The following is a 19,150-nucleotide window of genomic DNA, read 5'->3' as shown; positions in this document are numbered from 1 at the left end:
AAGGGGCGGGGCCTGCGCGGCAGCCCTTCCGGCGGCCCGGGTCCGGCCGCTGCTCGCGCGGATCTCCCGGGGCTGGAAGGGTGGCGGCGCTCGCAAGTAGCCTCACGTCGTAGCTGCGAGCGAGTAAGTGTACCAGTCGGCACCTGCACTCCACGTCTGTGACATGCCAAACGCGTGGGCCCTACCGTGCCGCCCCTGCCCCCTCTCCTGGCCTTTCCCCTCGCTGCCCCGCCCCTCCCTCATCGCTCCGCCCCGCTTCCTGGGGGCCGAACGGGGCCGAACGGCGGAGTCGAGCGGAAACGAACAAGCACAGTCCAGCTGAGCTGACGCGCGAGGCTCTGGGCCGAGCAGGACTTAACCCGGTGGAGAGGCCGGGCCCAGCCCACACAGCGGGGCCGAGCTGATCCGAGTGGAGCCGAGCCGGATCGAATAGGGCCGAGCGGAGCCGAGCCGGGGCCGAGCCGAGCCGAGCCGAGCCGAGCGGGGCCGAGCCGAGCGGAGCCGAGCCGGGCCGAGCACCGGGGCCCGGCTGCAGCCTCGGCCGCCGCCATGAAGCGGGACAGGCTGGGTCGCTTCCTGTCGCCTGGGGCGGCGGGGCAGCGCGGGGGCTCCGGCGGCGGTGGCAGCGGCCGGACTCGAGGCCGGCCGGCCCGCAGCGGGCCGAGCGTGGACGAGGCTGCGGCCTTGGTGGCGGCGCGGCTGGGCTGGGGCCTGGCGCGGGCCCGCGGGGACCCGGGCGAGGACGGCGCCGACGAGGCAGGTGGGTCCGGCCGGGCGCTGGCGGGGCGGGGGTCCGTCGGCGGGGACGCGCTGCCCGGGCGCCGTCTGGCCCGGCCGCTGACCCTTTCGTGCCCGCTGTGCGCTCACCGAGGGGTTTGCGCGTAGGGGTGCTGGCTTTGCTGTGCGCTGTGCAGCCTGAGGTCCGCGCCTAACCGGTCTGGGCCTCCGTGGCCTCTTCCTTAGAGCAGAACGGAGCGGGTCGGGTGCCGGAGGCCCTCGCCCGGTAGGTGATGCCCCCGCCCCGGGGACCCTGCTTGCCCGGGGGCCGGGGGTGGCGGCGGGGGCAGCGTCTGCAGACGAGAGGCCGGGGTCGAACCTGGACGGGTCAAGGTCCCCGGCTGCCGGCGCCTTGCTTGGGGCGGACGGCCTGTGCTGCTGCAGTGTCAGGAGCCCGGGAAGGCGCCGATGAACGAATGTGGTGCCTCAGCCGGGCACTGGGCCCGCGCGGGCTGTCTGACCCGGGTCAGCGCGCAGGGCGGTTCGGTTCTCGTGGTGACAGCGTAGCCGCTTCCAGAGCCGTCACCGGGCCTGGTTTTCTGACCGCTCCTCTGCCCCCGCCCCCCTCCGCCCACAGCTTCTCGGTTCTCCGTGACGTGGTGTCATCTTTTCTAATGTCAGACATGTAAGTGAGGTCATGTGGTGTTTGTCTTTTTCTGTCTGACTTCCCTTGGGGCCATACCTCGGCGGTCTATCCGTGTGGTCACACGGGCAGGATTTCCTTCTTTTTTAGGGCTGAGTAATACTCCGTTGTGCGGGGGCACTCGCACCCATCCCACTTTTTTTTTTTGGTCCATTCGTTAACCTATGGACTTCCCTTATTTCCACACCTTGGCTGTCGAAAATGATGTTGCAATGAAAATAGGAGAAAACACTAACTCAAAAGTTTCCTTTGGGTAAATACCCAGAAGTAGAATTGTTGGGTCAAATCGTAGGGTTTTTTTTTTTTTTTAGATTTATTTGTTTATTTTAGAAAGAGGGTGAGTGTGCTCATGAGAGACAGTGAGGGAGCAAGGGGAGGGGCAGAGGCGGAGGCAGAGGGGAAGCTCCCCGCTAAGCAGGCAGTGGACGGTAGGCCCCGGGCAGTGACTGAGATGGTGACCTGAGCTGAAAGAGGCACTTAGGCTACTGCACCACCCAGGTACCCCTGGTAGCTTTATTTTTAATTTTATAAGGGTCCTCCAGCCTGTTTTCAAAGAGACTGTATCAATTGATACAAATTTGCATTCTCACCAAGAGTGCCTAAGGGTTCCCTTTTCTCCATGTCCTCAGACTCACTATTTGTCATCTTTTTGAGAATAGCCATCCTAACAGGTGTGAGGTAATAGCTCATTGTGGTTTTGCATTTCCCTGATGAGCACATATGCACTTGTACTTGTTAGCCATCTGTATGTATGTCTTCTCCTGAAAAATGGCGATTTAGATCTGATGCCTGTTTTTGTTTTAAGATTTTATTTATTTGAGAGAGAGCAAGCAGAGGGAGAGGGAGACAAGCACACTCCTCACTGAGTGTGGACCCCCACATGGGGCTTGATCCCGGGGCTTGATCCCATGGTCCTGAGATCAGGACCTGAGCTAAAACCAGGAGTTGGAGACATAGTCAACTGAGCCACCCAGGTACCCCTGCTGCCTATTTTTTAATTGGATTATGCTTTTGAATTGTATTAGTTCTTTATTTTAGATATTAATCCTTTATCAGATAAATGAGTGGCAAATACTTTTCCAAAATCAGTCGGTTGCCTTTTCATTTTGTTGATGGTTTTCTCTGTAGTGCAGAAGCATTTTACTTTCATGTAGTCCCACTTGTTTATTTTTTGCTTTTGTTGCCTTTGTTTTCAATGTCGAATCCAAAAAAATCATTACTGAGACTGAGGAGAAGGAATATACTTCCAGTGTTTTCTCCTATATACTTCCAGTGTTTTCTCCTAGGAGTTTGTGATTTTAGGTCTCACATTTACATCTTTAATCCACTTGGAGTTTATTTTTATGATTTAAGTTGGGGGCCTCGTTTCATTCTTCTGTTTGTGGCTGTCCAGTTTCCCAACATCATTTATTGAAAAGACTTACCATTTCCCCACAGTATATTCTTGCCTCCTTTGTCATAAATTAATTGACTACACATATGCATGGGTTTATATCTGGGCTCTCTATTCTGTGTCTGTTTTTATGTCAGTACTATACTCTCTTGGTTACTTTAGTTTTGTAATATAGTTCAAAATCAAGAACTGTGATGCTTCTGGCTTTATTCTTCTTTCTCGAGATTGCTTTGGCTGTTTGGAGTCTTTTGTGGTTCTGTATAAATTTTAAGATTGTTCTGTTTCTGTGAAAAATGCCACTGGAATTTGGTCAGAATTGCACTGAATCTGTAGATGACTTAGGGTAGCATGAACATTTTAAGAGTACTCTTCTAATCCACGAACGCAGAATATTCATTTATTTGTGTCAATTTCTTTTGTCACTGTCTTATAGTTGATTTTATATAGGTTTTTCATCTCTTTGGTTAAATTTATTCATAGGTACTTTATTCTTTTTGATGCAGTTGTAAGTGGGATTATTTTCTTAGTTCCTTTTCTCTGGTACTTCATTACTGATTTTATATCCTGCAACGTTACTGAATTTGTTCATTCCTAGAGTCTTTTGGGGAAGTCTTTAGAGTTTTCCATATGTAATACCGTATTGTCTGCACATAGGGATAGTTTTTTTTACTTCTTTTTTTTTTTTTCCTATTTGGATATTTCTTATTTTTCTAGCCTGATTGCTCTGGCTAGGACTTCCAATAGTATATTGAGTAAAAGTGGTGAGAGTGAGCATCCTTATTTTTTAATCTTAGGGAAAGCTTTCTGCTTTGTACTTGTGTGTATAATGTTAGCTATGACATTTATCATGCTGAGGTACATTCTCTCTCTACCCACTTAGTTCAGAGTTTTTATTATGATGAGCATTGAATTTTGTCAGAAACTTTTCTGCATTTATTGAGCTGTTCCTATGATTTGAATCCTTCGTTTTGTTAATATGTATCACATTGATTGGTTTGTGGATGTTGGACCATCGCATCCCTGGAATAAATCCCACTGGATCCTGGTATATGAGTCTTTTAGTGTATTGTTGAATTTGGTTTGCTAATGTTTTCATGAGGGTTTTGCAACTGTATTTGTCAGGGTTATTGGCCTGTAATTTTCATTTCTTGTGGTGTCCTTGTCCTGTTTTGTTATCAGGATAATTGTGGCCTTGTTGTAGAAGCACTTAAAATTCTCTGAAAAGTTTTCTGGACCAGAAGGGCCTACACTGACCACACCTCCCAAAGGCTGTATGTTCAGCTGGGAGCTCAGAGCCAGAGCCCTGCCTTTGGCCCAGATGTGGGTTTGTGTTGAAGAGGTGTATGTGGGGAAGCTCCCTGGAGGGTCTTCTCCACTTGGGGAGCTGGGAGGATAGCAGAGCATGGGCCTCACCTCCCCTGGGCCGTTGCTCGCTTCCTAGGAGCTTGTGTTTTCCTTGCCCTGTGCAACGAGCAGCCTCGCCTGCTGACTTAATGTCCCTGTGCTTGCCCAGGAACAGGCCGGGCTCTTGCCATGGGGCACTGTCGCCTCTGCCATGGGAAGTTCTCCTCACGGAGTCTCCGCAGCATTTCTGGCAGGGCACCTGGGGACAGTTCAGGCAGACCACCTCCAGGGGAGCGAGTTTTCACCAGGGACTTCCAGCATCTGCTGGGGGTGGCCGTCCACCAGGACCCAGCTCTGTCTCAGTTCGTCTGCAAGAACTGCCATGCCCAGTTCTACCAGTGCCATGGCCTCCTCAAGTCCTTCCTGCAGAGAGTCAACGTCTCCCCGACGGGCCACCGGAAGACTTGCACAAAGTAAGCATTCCTCCTCCATTCATTTGGTGGGCTTTCAGGGATCGAGCACCCTGCGTGCTGGGGCTGTTCTAGGCCCCCAGAGTGTGGGGTGGGGGTGTGTGTCTCTGCAATGGGGAGATACCTCCTGCCTGGAGCAGCAGCCATGTGTGAGCACCAGTGTGACTGGTGTGAGGGAGGTGGACAGACGTGCATGAGGATGGTAAGGTCCTCAAAGGGCCCTGAGATGAAGACAGCTCTTGCAAGAGAAGTTTCAGACAGCATGTGGGAGAGGTGGCCTGTGAGAGGGGTCTGGTGAGCCCGGGTCTTGTTCATTGCTAGCCCAACTCACAGCCATCCTGATCCTTTGCAGGGTTGGTGCCCAGCCCCCACCAGGGGCAGAGGAGGGAGCGTGTCTGGGTGAGTGTGCCCCTGGTGTGTGGTGTGTGGGTAGGCTCCAGGTGGGCTGGATGCTGACTGGCCATGGGTATGGCGTCTCTGTGCCTTTCCTCAGTGGACCTGATCACTTCGAGCCCCCAGGGCCTGCGCGACTTGGTGGCATGGGTGCATGGACACGCAGCCAGCTGTGGGGCCCTGCCTAACCTCCAGAGGACACTGTCCTCCGAGTACTGCGGTGTAATCCAAGCTGTGTGGGGCTGTGACCAGGGCCACGACTATACCATGGATGCCGACTCCAGCTGCGGGGCCCTCTTGCTGGACAGTGCATTGGCAGTCAAGTGGACATGGGACAAGGAGATGGCCCCATGGCTCACCCAGCATCGGGGCTCCAACCCCACTGGGGCTGCCCCTCAGAGCTCCCAAGGCAGAGCGACCACAGCTCCAGCCGAGACCGAGACACTGCCCAGCACGGACCTGGCCCAGCCTTCTTCAGATGTCAACCCTGTAGGGCCTGGGCTGGGCCCCCCATCTCAGCCAAGCTTCCCCTCAAGTGGGGCCCCAGGTAGGAAGCTCTTCTGGGCTGTAAGACCAGGATTCCTAGTCTTGAGCCAGGCAGGGCCCTCAGCAGGAAGTGGATGTCTTTATTGTTGTGGGCAGTGGTCATAGTGTTGTATGCAGAGGTTCTGGGACAAATGATGAGGAGTTCCTCCTGGGCATCTGACAGCAGGGAGGAGTTGAGGACCCTATTCCAGCAGTTTCTGTAAAGGCATGCTTGTCTGCCATCTGGTCTTCCTTGCTAAGCCTGCTTGGGGCCAGGGGGCTGAGGGAGGCAGAAGAATGGGGTCCTTGTTGTGGGACATAGGGGAAGAGGGCAGCTGGTACATCTGAGGCTGTTTTGGGACAGCTGCAGGTCATTCCCTGGGTCTCAGCCAGTGTCCCAGTAACATCCCAGTGGGACTCATGTAGACAGGTTCCTCTGCCAACTGGCCAAGAGGAAACACAGGGCCCTTGTTGGGGACCTGATCCCACATTACTGTGGTTAGGGTGTAGCTGTTGATGACTTTATGCTAGGGTGGCTAGGGTGGCTTCCCCCTGGCTTCTCTCAGCCTCCATTTGTGCAACTGTGTGTGCGCGGTACTTGGCTGTTCCTATGTTCAAGCTCTTGGTGGCACTTTTTAAAAATGCATCTACAGAGATGGTTCAGAGAGATAGAGGTACACAAATGCTGGGAAGGGAGAAGGGAATTGTGTCAGAGGGTTCTTAGAACTGCTTGGCCTATTAAACTGTGCGCATGCAATTTTGATAACAATGACTTTTTAAATATCTTGGAACATGCACAAAGCACAGGTCGTCCGTCCTACCCTGAAACGACAGGATCTGAATCTCTAGGAAGGGCTGGGTTTGCTGATGTGGACTGTCGGCTAGAGTTTCTGATGTCTGGTGCTGCCCATGCCTGTGCTAGACATGAGGGTAGCCTGTCTGGCTGTGCAGAGACCTTATGGGGGATGGGACTGGGAGGTGGCTGGGATTTCAGGTGGGAGGACCCCAGGCTCCCAACGGGGAAGGCTCCGTTGTCAGACAGGTACACGCCTCCTTGCCTGCACTCTGTGTTGGTAATAGGAGCCTTGTTCTTTGTTTCTCAGGGCGGTTGGGTGAGAAGCAGGTTCCATCTTCAACCTCGGATGATCGGGTAAAAGACGAGTTCAGTGACCTTTCTGAGGGGTGAGAGAAGAGTGGGTTTAAATAGCCTAAAATTCCTCCTTGGAAAACCAAACTCCGCCAACTTGTGCACTCCCTGCCCGTATCCTGGCCAGGACCCTCTCCTTCTCTCAGTGGGAAGGAGATGAGTGGCCGAGGGTGCTTCCAGGGTTCTTGTTCCTGATGGGGGCCTCCTGGGTCTAGAGGGCCTCTCAGACCTAAGGCATCTGCGAGGGAAACAGGACCAGGGTGGTGTGGAAATTAGAGTCCCATGCTCGCCCCTTTGCTGTTGCTGGCCCGTGTCCTCCAAGGCTGTATGTAGTTTGTACCAGCTGTAGATGATTCTGAAACAGGAAGTCAATCTCTGGTCCTTTGTCATGATATGATCATCACTTGGGTCAGAGGTTCTGCGCAGGAGGACAAATTGCCCAGGAAAGGGCATTACCAGGGACTGTGTTCCTGGGGCCACCTCCTGCTTTTCGGCTGAGAGCCACTAATGGTGGCAGCTACACGCCAGCTGGCCTTCACACCCTTTCCCCATAAGCTGTGGCTGGACTATACATGTACCCTCGTCCACACAAATCGGAGGACAGTATGGTTTTTGGTACAACTCCAGTGGGGTATCTGTGATAAATGACTGAGGTGCCTGGAAGAACCCAAGTGGATGTGCTAAAAACACTCCCAGGACCAGGAGTGGTCACAGGCTGTTCCATAGGCTACTAGCCAGCCTTAGTCTTTCCTGTCCAGACAGGTGGCCACCTGTAAGGGAAGGCCATACATAGGGTACTAGCTTGTCTCTGCTTCCCTATAGACACTGAATAGTTACTCATGTTTTAGGGTAAAGGTTACAGATACGCAGATCATTTTTTGGCCTTTGTGATCTTTGCAATGGCTGATAGCTGACCTGTCAGCTGGATAGGTGTTCACACAGTTCTGGGTATAGGTGACCCCTAGTCTGAAAGTCCACTTCCTCAGAAGCCCACCTCCTTGAGGTCTTGGCGCGCTACCTGGGGCCCCATAGAGTGGTCCTTCCAAAGTTCAGGGTTCTAATGTGAGGGGATTGCGGCTTCTGGGGGATGGTCCAATTTGCTGGACTTCAGTGACTCTGGCCTGACCTTTCTGTTAGGAACCTAGTTCAGAGATTTGGGGATTTTAGGTTTCTGAGACCTTTTTGAGAGAGCTAAAATATGGAGTATGGAGATTTGATGGTGTTTTTAGTTAGGAAGTATCATTGCATCTGTCATGCACCCTAGGCCTTTGCTAAAGGTTCTCTCTTCTTCCCAAGGGACATCCTGAGTGAAGACGAAAATGACAAGAAGCAGAATACCCAGTCCTCAGATGAATCCTTTGAGCCTTACCCAGAAAAGAAGTAAGGGGGGGCAGTCTTGTTGCATGTCCATGGGGTCTGGGAATGGCATCACTGGGTAACCTGGAAACCTATGTCTGCCTGGTAGGGTCACCGGGTAGGAGTAGTGGGGATAGGGAATGGAGGCTCCTGCTTCCCGGGCTGCCCTGTCTCAGCACATGTTTTCTGCTTCTCTTTGGCCTGACCACCCTAGTCCAATGCAGTTTGGCTTCTGAGTGAGCTGGGAGGCGTTTCCTAGTTCAGTGCTGGGACCTGGTCTCAGTCATGTGAGAGTGTGCAGGGTGCCTGTGGATATGATTCAGCCTCATTCTGGGAGCTCCCTGCTTTCCCTTCTGCCAGCCCTGCTCTGCATTGTGGTGGTGTAGTGTCTACCATCTTAGCCTCTGACTTCCTGCAGGAACCTCTACCCCGTTGTTCTTTCTCTTTCTGTGCCAAGGTCTCTGGAGGCTCAGGGACCCAGCCCTGTGGTTGCTCTGGCACAGATTTCGACACCACCCTCTAGTAGATCTGCTTCTGTGGGCTTGTCTCAACCTTCTGTTTTCACAGATTTGTGTTTTCTCTTAGTTAGGATATATGGTCCTGGCAGGGAAGGCTGAGATGTACTTGTGTCTCTTTCTTCCCAGCCTTGTGCCCAGGAACACCCAGAACATCTGCGGTTAGTCACTGTCCCACTTGGGTATTCTTGGGCATTTCACAGTAGAATGAAAACACAGGAGCACCACACCATCAGCCAAGAAAACACAGCAGAAAGATTAAAAAGCAAACCTGACTTCCTTTTTACTTTTGGGTTTTGACATGGCTGTGGAAAGAGAAACAGAAGCCAGGCCCTGTGGAAGGTGACCCACAGGGCCCAGGTGGCAGTGGGCTGGCCACAGCTCTGGGTTCAGCCTTGTGCCCACAGAAACACTCAGACATGGTGGCCGCATGGTTCCTTGGGTGCCACAGTGTGAGTCATACCTGGAGACCTAGGACAGGGCCTCTGAGCAGCCCTGCTCCATGTGACTTTGTTTTAGCAGACATGCCTGTGTGGGCCCTCACCTGGGGGCAGACAAGAAGACACTTAGCAATGTGTGGATTAGGGCACCATGGCTCCAGGAAGAAATGAGAGTCAGGAGCCTGAGTGATCGAGGGGAAGGAAAAGAAACCAAAAAGCAGGGAGTCAGGTGTTGCCAGCATAGCCCTCTGGTGTCTGCGGGGATTTGAACCCCACACCCTTGAGGGACTCACCCAGTGGGGAACCTGCTTTTCCCTCTCCTTCTGCCTGCTGCTTCTTCTGCTTGTGCACTTGTGCTTGCGTGCTGTCAAATAAAATATTTTAAAAAGGAGAGATGTGTAATCTGGTGTGGGAGGGATATGGTGAATCACTGGTCACAGGGTGGTTCTGGGGTGCCTGAGGGTGGAGGCCAGTGAGAAGAGGACACACGGCCAGATATCAAAGAAAAACTGTTAGACAAGGAGAGGAGGAGAAGCCTGAACAGTCCCCGGAAAGGTTCTTTTTAATATACTCTTTAAGGAGGACAACAATTATTTATAATCTGTGTTGTTTTAAGATTTTATTTGTTTGAGAGAGTGCATGTGTGCACAAGCGGAGGCAAAGGCAGAGGAGGGAGAAGCAAACTCCCCCACTGAGCAGGGAGTCTAACTCAGGGCTAGATACCTCAGGTCATGACCTGAGCCGGAGGCAGACGCTTCACCAACTGCGCCATCCAGGAGCTCCTATAATCTGTTTTTTTTTTTTAAATTGTGGTAAAATAAAAAAAAATAAAAATAAAAATAAATAAATTGTGGTAAAATATATATATAAAATTTTACCGTTTTATCATTTTTTAAAAGATTTACATTATTTTTTAGAGAGGGAGCATATGTGAGCAGGCGGAGGGTCAGAGTGAGAGAATCTCGAGCAGACTCCCCACTCAGTGTGGAGCCCAGTACAGGGGCTCTGTCACTCAATCCTGAGACTGCGACCTGCGACAAAATCAAAAGTCTGACATTTGACCGACTGAGCCACCCAGGTGCCCCCATGTTATCATGTTTAGATGTGTAGTTAATTCAGTGGCATTAAGTACATTCATAGTGTTGTGTAACCGTCATCACTGTTTCTAAACTTTTCCTCATCCTAAGCAGTAATGAATCCCCGCCCCCCCCCCCCCCCCCGGGCTCTGGCAGCCACTAATCTAATTTCAGGGTACCTCATTCAAGTGGAAATATGTATTTGTTCTTTTTGATAGGCTTCTTTCAGTTAACATAATGTTTTTTAGATTCATATGTGTTGTAACATGTCTCAGAATTTGGTTCCTTCTATGGCTGAATATATTCTGTTGTATGGATAGACCACAGTTTGTTGATGCATTCATCTGTCATTTCGGGTTGCTTCTGCCTTTTGGCTGTTGGGAATAATGTTATAAGTACTGGCCAACAAATATATGTTGGAGAGGCCCCTGGTGACTCGGTTAAGCACCCAATTCTGGATCTCAGGGTCGGAAGTTTAAGTCCTGCATTGGGCTCTAGGCCCAGTGTAGAGTTTACTTAAAAAAAAAAAAAAAAAAAAAAAAATTATCTGTTTGAGTCTCTGTTTCAGTTCTTTGGGTGTCCCCCGAAGTAGAATTGTTGGGTCATATGGTAGTTCCATGTTTAACTTTTTTTTTTTTTCCATGTTTAACTTTTTGAGAAACTGCCTTATAGTTTTCCATAGCAGCTGCATCATTTTACATTCAACAATGTACAAGGGTTCCAATTTCTCCAAATCTTCAACATTGTTTATTTTCTTTGTTTTTAATTTTGACATGATTTTATTTTGTTTTTTAAAGATTTTACTTACCTGAGAAAGAGCAAGTAAGAGAAAGAGCACAAGTGGTGGGGGGGGGGTGTAGAGGGAGAGGTGAGAAGCAGGCCCCCGCTGACCAGAGACCCTGAAGCAGAGCTCCATCCCAGGACCCCAGGATCATGACGTGAGCCAAAGGTAGATGCTTAACTGACTGAGCCACCCAGGTGGCCCTGTGTTTTTGGTTTTGGGGTTGTTTTTTTGTTTTTTGTTTTTTTGGTTCTTTTTTTTTTAGAGAACGCTTCAGGGGGGCATGTAGAGAGAGAGGAAAGAGAACCTTAAGCAGGCTCCAAGCCCAGTATAGAGCCCTACATAGCCCAGTATAGAGCCCTACCCTGAGACAAAATCAAAGGTCAGATGGTTAACAACCAACTGAGCCTCCCAGGCACCCCATTATTTTGCTTATTTTTAAAGTGAAGTATACTTGACATATGGTGTTAGGTCCAATCATGTTGTGACAAATGGTAAGATCTCATTCTTTTTATGACTGAATTATGTTCTGTTATATACATACCACATCGTCTTTATCCGTTCATCTTGGAGCCCTTGGGTTCCTTCCATGTCCTGGCTATTATAAACAGTGCTGCCATAAACATGGGGGCATGTGTCTTTTTGAATTAGTGTTTTCTTTTTGTTTGGGTAAATACCCAATAGTGGAATTACTGGATCATATTCTATTTCTATTTTAAATTTTATATGAAGTTTTTTATTGTAATTCCAGGATAGTTAACGTACAGTGTCTATTAGTTTCATGTGTATATATTTTTAATTTTTTGTGGAATATCCATACTGCTTTCCATAGTAGCCATTTCCTTTTTTCTAATTTTTAGTATAGTTAAACAGTGTTACCTTAGTTTCAGGCATATGACATAGTGATTCAAACCTGATTTCCTTTTCAGTCGTCATCCTCGGGGTGAAGTGGTATCCCATTGTCATTTTGGTTTTATGTTTATTTGTTTTTAAAGGTTTTATTTATTTATTCATGAGAGACTCAGAGAGGCAGAGACAGGCAGAGGGAGAAGCAGGCTCCGTGGAGAGCCTGATGGGGGGGACTCTATCCCAGGACCCTAGAACCCCAGGACTCTGGGATCACTACCTGAGCCTAAGGCAGACACTCAACCACTGAGCCACCCCATTGTCATGTTGATTTGCAATTCTTTAATGATTAGTGATGATGAGCATCTTTTAACATCTTACTATGTTGAATAGTGGTAGTGAAGAAATGTCTATTTAACTCCTTTGCCCTTTTTTAATTTATTATTTATTATTTTTATTCTTTTTAAAAGATTTTATTTATTTATTCATGAGAGACACACAGAGAGAGAGAGAAAGGCAGAGACACAGGCAGAGGGAGAAGCAGGCTCCATGCAGGGAGCCTGACATGGGACTTGATCCCCTTCTTCAGCATCAGGCCCTGGACTGAAGGTGGCACTAAACTGCTGAGCCACCCGGGCTGCCCTCCTTTGCCCTTTTTAAAAAAATATTAAATGATTTTTTTCTTTACTTTATTTGTGTTAGCCCATTTTTAAATTGGCTTGTTTCATCTTTATGCTATTGAGTTGTAGGGCACATTTTTCTCCTATTCGGTTATCTTTTTCATTCCCTTGATATTTTCCTTTGATGCACATGCAAAAAAAAAATTAAGATTTTGTTAATTTATTTATTTTTAAATTTTTATTTATTTATTCATGAGAGACACACAAAGAGGCAGAGACATAGGAAGAGGGAAAAGCAGGCTACATGTAGGGATCCCAAAGGACGATGCCCGATGTAGGACTCGATCCTGGGACCCTGGGATCATGCCCTGAGCCGAAGGCAGATGCTCAACTGCTGAGCCACCCAGTTGTCCCTCATTTACTTATTTGAAAGAGAGACATAGCAAGAGATACATAGCGAAAGAGACCACAAGTAGAGGGGGCAGGGAGGAGAAGCAGGCTCCCCACCGAGCAGGGAGCCCTACATGAGGCTTGATCCCAGGACCTCAGGATCATGATCTGAGCCAAAGGCAGTCATTCAACTCACTGAGCCACCCACGTGCCCTAGCGCACAAAAATTTTTAATTTTTAGTCCAATTTACTTATGTTGCTTTGCCTTTTTTCTTTTTCTTTTTTTTAAGATTTATTTATTTATTCATTCATTCATTCATGAGAGACACACACACAGAGAGAGAGAGGCAGAGACACAGTCAGAGGGAGAAGCAGGCTCCACGCAGGGAGCCCGTCGTGGGACTCGATCCCGGGTCTCCAGAATCACACCCTGGGCTGCAGGTGGCGCTAAACCGCTGTGCCTACCAAATCTCTATGCCCAACATGGGGCTCAAATTCACAACCCTGAGATCAGGAGTCGCATGCTCTGCTGACTGAGCCCAGCATGCTCTGCTGACTGAGCCCACCAGGCACCCTATGTTCCTTTGCCTTTGATGTCATATTCAAGAAACTGTTGCCAAACACAAGGTCATGTTTTCTTCCAAGAGTTTGATAGTTTTAACTCTTAGGTCTTTGATTCATTTGAGTTAATTTTTATATAGAGAATAAAGTAGGGATCCAGATTCATTCTTTGGCATGTGAACATCCAGGTTTCCCAGCACCATTTGTTGAAGAGATTGTCCTTTCTCCATTGAGTGATCTCGGCACCCTTGTCAAAAATCAATTGATTGTTCTTGTAAGGGTTTATTTTTGGTCTCTCAGTTTTATTGTTAGTCTCTATGTCGGTTTCTGTGTCAGTACCATACTATTTTGATTATTGTAGCTTTATGAGAAATCTTGGAATCAGAAATATGAGTCCTCCAGCTTTGTTTTTCAGACTTATTTAGCTATTTATTATACCTTGAAATTCCATGTGAAGCTTAGGATTGCTTTTTCTGCCAAAAACACCACTGGGATTTTGATAGGGATGGAGTCTGTAGATTGCTTTGGGAGAAATATTGCCATCTTAACAATATTAATCCTGTAACCCATAAACCTGGGATGTTTTCCCACTTATTTAGGTCTTTAATTTGTTTCAGCAGTGTGTTATAGTCTTCAGTATATAAGTCTTTCACTTTCTTGGTTAACTTTATTCCTAAGTATTTTATTCTTCTTGATGCTATTGCAAATGAATTGTTTTTTACTTTTTCTTTTTGCATTGTTCATTGTTAGTGTGTAGAACTGGTTTTTTTGTGTTAATTACATACCCTGCAACTTTGCTGAATTTATTTCTGTGTGTGGATTTTTCAGGGTTTTCTACATATAAGATCATGTCATTTGTGCATAGAGGTGATTTTCTCTTTAATATAGATTATTATATTTTTCTTTTTCTTGCCTAGTTGCTGTGGCTAGAACTTCTAATACTATGTTGAATAGTGGTGGTGAAAACGGACATCTTTGTCTTGTTCCTTATCTTAGGGGAATACCTTCAGTCTTTTACTGTTGAGAAAGATGTTAGCTGTAGACTTGTCCTATAATGCCCTTCTGTATTTGACAGTTTTCCTTAAATGTCTGGATCTAAAAAGGGCATTTCTCTTTATTTTTTAAGATTTTATTTATTTGAGAGATAGCACGAGCAGGGGGCAGAGGCAGGGAGAGAAGCAGATTCCTTGCTGAGTTTGGAGCCCAACACAGGGCTCTGTCCCAGGATCCTGGGATTCTGACCTGAGCGGAAGGGGCAGATACTTCACCAATGCAGCCACCCAGGCACCCCATGTCTCTTTAAATGTTCAGGAGACAGCACAGGGGAGGTTGGTCCTTTGGGGACCTGTCAGACTGAATAAAAGGTCCCCACTGCCCCACCTGGCTCCAGCAGCAGGACTAAGGAGCAGGGATGACAGCTGGCAGAGCACAGAGCTCTATCCCAAAACTACACATCTCCCTTTGAGCCCCTGCGTCGTTGCCATGCACCTCCCATCAGATTCCAGAATTGTGATTCTGATTTTTTTTCCTAGTCTAGTGGTTGGAAGGACTGACCCCTAGGGCTTCCCCACTCCACCATTTAACAGGATGTCTCCAAATAGTGTTTGGTTTTGATGTTTAGGGAGTGAAATTTGAGTCCTGAAAACCCACTACTGTGGCCAGTGTGGTCCCTGTCCCAGCACCTTGCCTTCCCAAGGTGGTTGTACCAACCACCTTTCCAGGGGGTTGAGTTCTGCTGGTTAAGGGTCAATTTGGAGGCCAACCAGTGAGAATTGGGACTGGGGCAGGTTACCACTGAAGCCTGAGGAAAACCCCCAACTCTTCTGTTTGAGGAGAAAAGTGAGAAACACATATGCAGCAGAGATCACAAACATTGCTGAATCTGATTACATATACCTCCCCCTTTTTTTCCCCCTTACAGAGTCTCTGGTAAAAAGAGTGAAAGCAAAGAAGCCAAGAAGTCTGAAGAACCAAAAATTCGAAAGAAACCTGGACCCAAGCCGGGCTGGAAGAACAAGCTCCGCTGTGAGAGGTGAGGGCCTGGGGAGAGGGCTGCCCTGCCTGCTGGGGCAGTGGCTCCATGTGTGCTCTGCATTGCAGGGAGGAGCTGCCCACCATCTACAAGTGCCCTTATCAGGGCTGCACGGCCGTGTACCGAGGGGCTGATGGCATGAAGGTGAGAAGGAGCAGTGCCCCGTGTGTGGCTGACGGGAGGACCAGATGTTTCTATAGAGCTAGGTGTAGAGTTGTACCCAAGGGCTCATGTAAGCCTGGGCAAATAGAGAACTGAGCGGCCACAGGCCAAGAAGTGAGCCAGCACCCACCTGTTGGGTGAAGAATGGTTGGATCTCTCCCTTTGAGAGTGATCAGGGTACTTGTCCTGGCCAAGGCACTCAGGGTTTTGCTGTCCCTTCCGCAGAAGCACATAAAGGAACACCACGAAGAAGTCCGGGAGAGACCCTGCCCCCACCCTGGCTGCAACAAAGTGTTCATGATTGATCGCTACCTGCAGCGCCATGTGAAGCTCATCCACACAGGTATGTGCCCTGCTCTCCCACTCTCATCTGTACAGTCCCCTTGGGTGGCTGATGGGGACTGGACACCCTTCGGAAAGGCCCAGGGCTGCATCTTGGTGCATCAGTGGTTTGAAATGGACCGTGAAGAAATCCCAGTGCCTTTCTGCAAGTTTATTGTGGTGAGGTTGTTTTTATCATTACTTTTAAAACTGTCCTGGAGAGTAGCGTCCCCCTGTTGCCCAGGGCCCAGCATTTCAGGGGGGAGGAGGGAGTCCAGGGTGTGTTGGGTGTGCTCTGCTGTATCCTTCAGACCAGTCTGCAGCAGCTCTCTGCCTGGGAGGGCCGTGTGTGGTCCGAATGTGGTGCATTTTCACTGGCCCTACTCTGGTCTGCTTGTGAAATGACACCTATTGCCATAGCCTTGCCGAACCCCCAGAAAGGGGAACATGGTGTGAGCAGGGGTTTGGGCCTGTCTTCTGAGGGAGGAGGCCTGCTGTGCTGGGATGGGGTATGGGGTACCAGGCTTGGTGTAAGCAAGTTAGGAAGGGAGTGTGGTCCGTACCCTGCTGGTTCCTATGGGTGACCCCGTGCTTATGCTGAGGGGCGGGGGAAGGAAAGGGCACCTGCCAGCTCCTTTGCTCCTGGAGGGGCCTCGCCCTGAGTGTGTTGGCGCTCTGGGATGCCCTCTGTGATGAGGCACTGGGAGTGTCCACGGGCTGTTCACCCACCTTCTCTCCAAGACCTTCTCTCTGTGCCCTCTGGGCCCTCCCTGAGCCAAACCCACTGACCTTTATTTAGACTCCAGGTGTCAAGCCCCCTGGTTACAGGAACTCAGGAAACTCGGCCTCTCGGTCCCTCTGGCGTTCTAGGCCAGTTGCCGTGGGGACTTGTTTTCCCTGTGAGCTGCCATGTGCTGGTCTGTCTCTTGCTCTCCTCCACCAGGGGGGCTCCTTCCTCCTCTCGATCTTCAACTCCAAACTTCACAAACAACTTGGAGTTTGTTGACAGTCTTGAGGGGACCTCTGGGGCATTTGGATGATTTGAGTTATCTAGATAGGTTTGTGGGACGAGGCGAGCCTAGGGCCCTCCTCCTACGCATACGGACCACAACCCTGAGCTCGTGTGTTCATCACAGTTTTGATTCTCCTCTGATTTTGACATAGTCTATATTACATGTGTTAGAAACACAGGTACTACACCTGTGCCTGACCTACATGGCTGCTGCTCTCCTGAATTGCCATCACCCCCTTTAAAAGATCGATGTATTGCATATGTATTTATCCCTCAATAATAATTTGCTTATTTTTGAACTTTGTAAAAATAACTTGTGATTTTTTTTCACCCAGATTTGTCCATTTTTATTGTTGAATCCTATTTGTTGGCTTCACAATGAAACCATTTTCCTATGTCTTTTGCTCTGAGCTTTCTTGGACATGGCCTGACACAGTTCCCTCAAATTGGGTATTAGAGCTGTGTGTCTCAGTCTGGACGCCAGTGGTCAGAACCATTAGCAATTTTTAAAATTTTTTATTTAAATTCAATTTGCCGGGCAGCCCTGGTGGCTCAGCGGTTTGGTGCTGCCTTCAGCCTGGGACGTGATCCTGGAGACCCAGGGTCGAGTCCCACGTCGGGCTCCCTGCATGGAGCCTGCTTCTCCCTCTGCCTGTGTCTCTGCCTCTCTCTGTGTCTCTTGTGAATAAAATCTTAAAAAAAAAAATTGAATTTGCCAAAATTCATTAGCAATTTTTTTAAAACACCAAAGAAGATATACTATCAACTATGAGGGTTCATTGTACTTCGTAGGGGTGAAGCCAGGCTCTGTGGGTATTTGTGGATAAGCAGGTGGGACTTGAAGTGGCAGGAAGAAGCTCATGGCCACCATGCCAGGTGCATGTCCAGTAGAACTGACTGTTCAGTTTTTGTTCAAGAATATAAGAAATTTACTTCCCAAGTGGATATGCCCCTCCCCTACCTTGGACCCAATATGGGGATCATTTCTAGAGCAGTAGTAATCTATGAAGCATTATTGATTGGGCTTCCTCTAAGGATTTTTGCTCCAGTAAATAGATGTAAAGTTTCTCTTTCAGAAAACAAGCTTCAAATGTACACAGTTAATGAAACCCCAGCCAGGTGACATTTTTAAGCAGTTTGGAGCACTTTATTCACAAAAAGTTTTTTTTAATCTCTGAATAAAATGAGGTTTGCTCAGGCCCCTTCATTGGGCCCTGAGTGTAAGGAAACACTATGTCAGGGCACTGTGCTCTACGGGAGTCCTGGGCTTTCCTCGTGCCTGTGCTCACTCCATCTCTGGTCCACAGAGGTGCGGAACTATATCTGTGATGAGTGTGGACAGACCTTCAAGCAGCGGAAGCACCTTCTAGTCCATCAGATGCGCCACTCAGGAGCCAAACCTCTGCAGTAAGTGTGGGTCTGGGCACCTTCTCATGGCCACACTGGTGCCCATGCCCTTGCTCACCTGACCCTGTCCCCCAGGTGTGAAGTCTGTGGGTTCCAGTGCCGGCAGCGGGCATCCCTCAAGTACCACATGACTAAACACAAGGCTGAGACCGAGCTGGACTTTGCCTGTGACCAGTGTGGCCGGCGGTTCGAGAAGGCCCACAACCTCAATGTGCACATGTCCATGGTCCACCCTCTGACGCAGACCCAGGACAAGGCCCTGACCCTGGAGCCAGCACCAGGGCCTGTGGAAGGCCAGGCCGTGAAGCCCGAGCCCACCTGAGTGGAGGTGGTGAACAGGGTGACGACAGTTTCAGTAGTTCCTCATATGCGAACTGATGGCACAGCTTTGCTCGCTCGCTCCCCTGGAGCCCCCATGCTGTACACTCCCCCCACCCCACCCCCCCACCCTGTGTGTCAGGAGGGCATTGATCTGCAGTATGGGGAAGGCGGGCTCAGTATGCAACTCATGTTGCCTTTCTAGCCTCCACTCTGGGACCAGCATTTTCCTACGAATACTGAGTGACTTGGGGCCAGATGGATTTTAAATAACTGATTCCTGTTCCCCACTAAAACAATCAAGGAGATTTGTAATCCACTTTTTAGTGCAAGAGCTCCATGTTATGCTTGTAATAAATTATTTACAAAGGAGCTGGGCTGTGCACTGCGCAGGGTCCAGTCAGAAGAGATGGGGCTCCTGGTAGAGGTCGTCGTCGGATACTGCTTGATGTCTGCTCAGGAGGGCTGCACTCACCTCTGGGTCACAATGTCCACTAGTGGCCAGCAGCTGCAAGAAAATAACTGTGCTCAGCCTAGTGCGGCCCCAGGACACCCAGGGCCAGCAGAGAAGCTGGCAACCATGGCCCTGCAGGTGAGTGGCCACAATGCAAGTGTCTTCAG

The 19,150-nt window shown here is 49.2% G+C and overlaps 2 protein-coding genes across 5 annotated transcripts in view; one reads left to right on the top strand and one right to left on the bottom strand.

Annotated features, from left to right (window-relative positions):
* Nucleotide 1: 1 nt before the first annotated feature.
* On the top strand, nt 2–18,901 carry ZNF276 (zinc finger protein 276). 3 transcript variants are annotated; one of them, XM_025427171.3, is made up of 11 exons: nt 2–123; nt 4,327–4,630; nt 4,980–5,026; nt 5,121–5,567; nt 6,649–6,727; nt 7,989–8,072; nt 15,199–15,309; nt 15,378–15,453; nt 15,697–15,814; nt 18,112–18,211; nt 18,287–18,901. In XM_025427171.3, exons 2-11 carry the CDS (start codon nt 4,347–4,349, stop codon nt 18,531–18,533), a joined length of 1,593 nt encoding a protein of 530 aa, XP_025282956.1. In that variant the 5' UTR covers nt 2–123; nt 4,327–4,346; the 3' UTR covers nt 18,534–18,901. The 3 variants fall into 3 exon arrangements, with proteins under 3 accessions (XP_025282956.1, XP_025282955.1, XP_025282957.1); XM_025427170.3 differs by having other exon boundaries at nt 17–760; XM_025427172.3 differs by lacking the exon at nt 2–123 and adding an exon at nt 844–1,402.
* Nucleotides 17,306–19,150, bottom strand: part of FANCA (FA complementation group A) — a 62,334-nt gene continuing 60,489 nt past the window's right edge. Inside the window, exons 43-44 of one of the 2 annotated variants that reach the window (XM_049110576.1) lie at nt 18,896–19,037; nt 17,306–17,496 (exon numbers count right to left, since the gene is read on the bottom strand). In XM_049110576.1, the coding sequence (XP_048966533.1) occupies nt 18,930–19,037 (108 nt within the window). In that variant the 3' untranslated portion in view covers nt 17,306–17,496; nt 18,896–18,929. Of the gene's footprint in view, nt 17,497–18,895; nt 19,038–19,150 lie in introns of those variants that run through there. The other variant, XM_025427151.3, reaches the window with a different exon arrangement.

The sequence above is a fragment of the Canis lupus genome, chromosome 5 (assembly GCF_003254725.2).
Source record: "Canis lupus dingo isolate Sandy chromosome 5, ASM325472v2, whole genome shotgun sequence".
Classification (NCBI taxonomy): domain Eukaryota; kingdom Metazoa; phylum Chordata; class Mammalia; order Carnivora; family Canidae; genus Canis; species Canis lupus.
The sequence above is the reverse complement of the archived record's forward strand: the minus strand, read 5'-3'. Positions and strand labels throughout refer to the sequence as shown.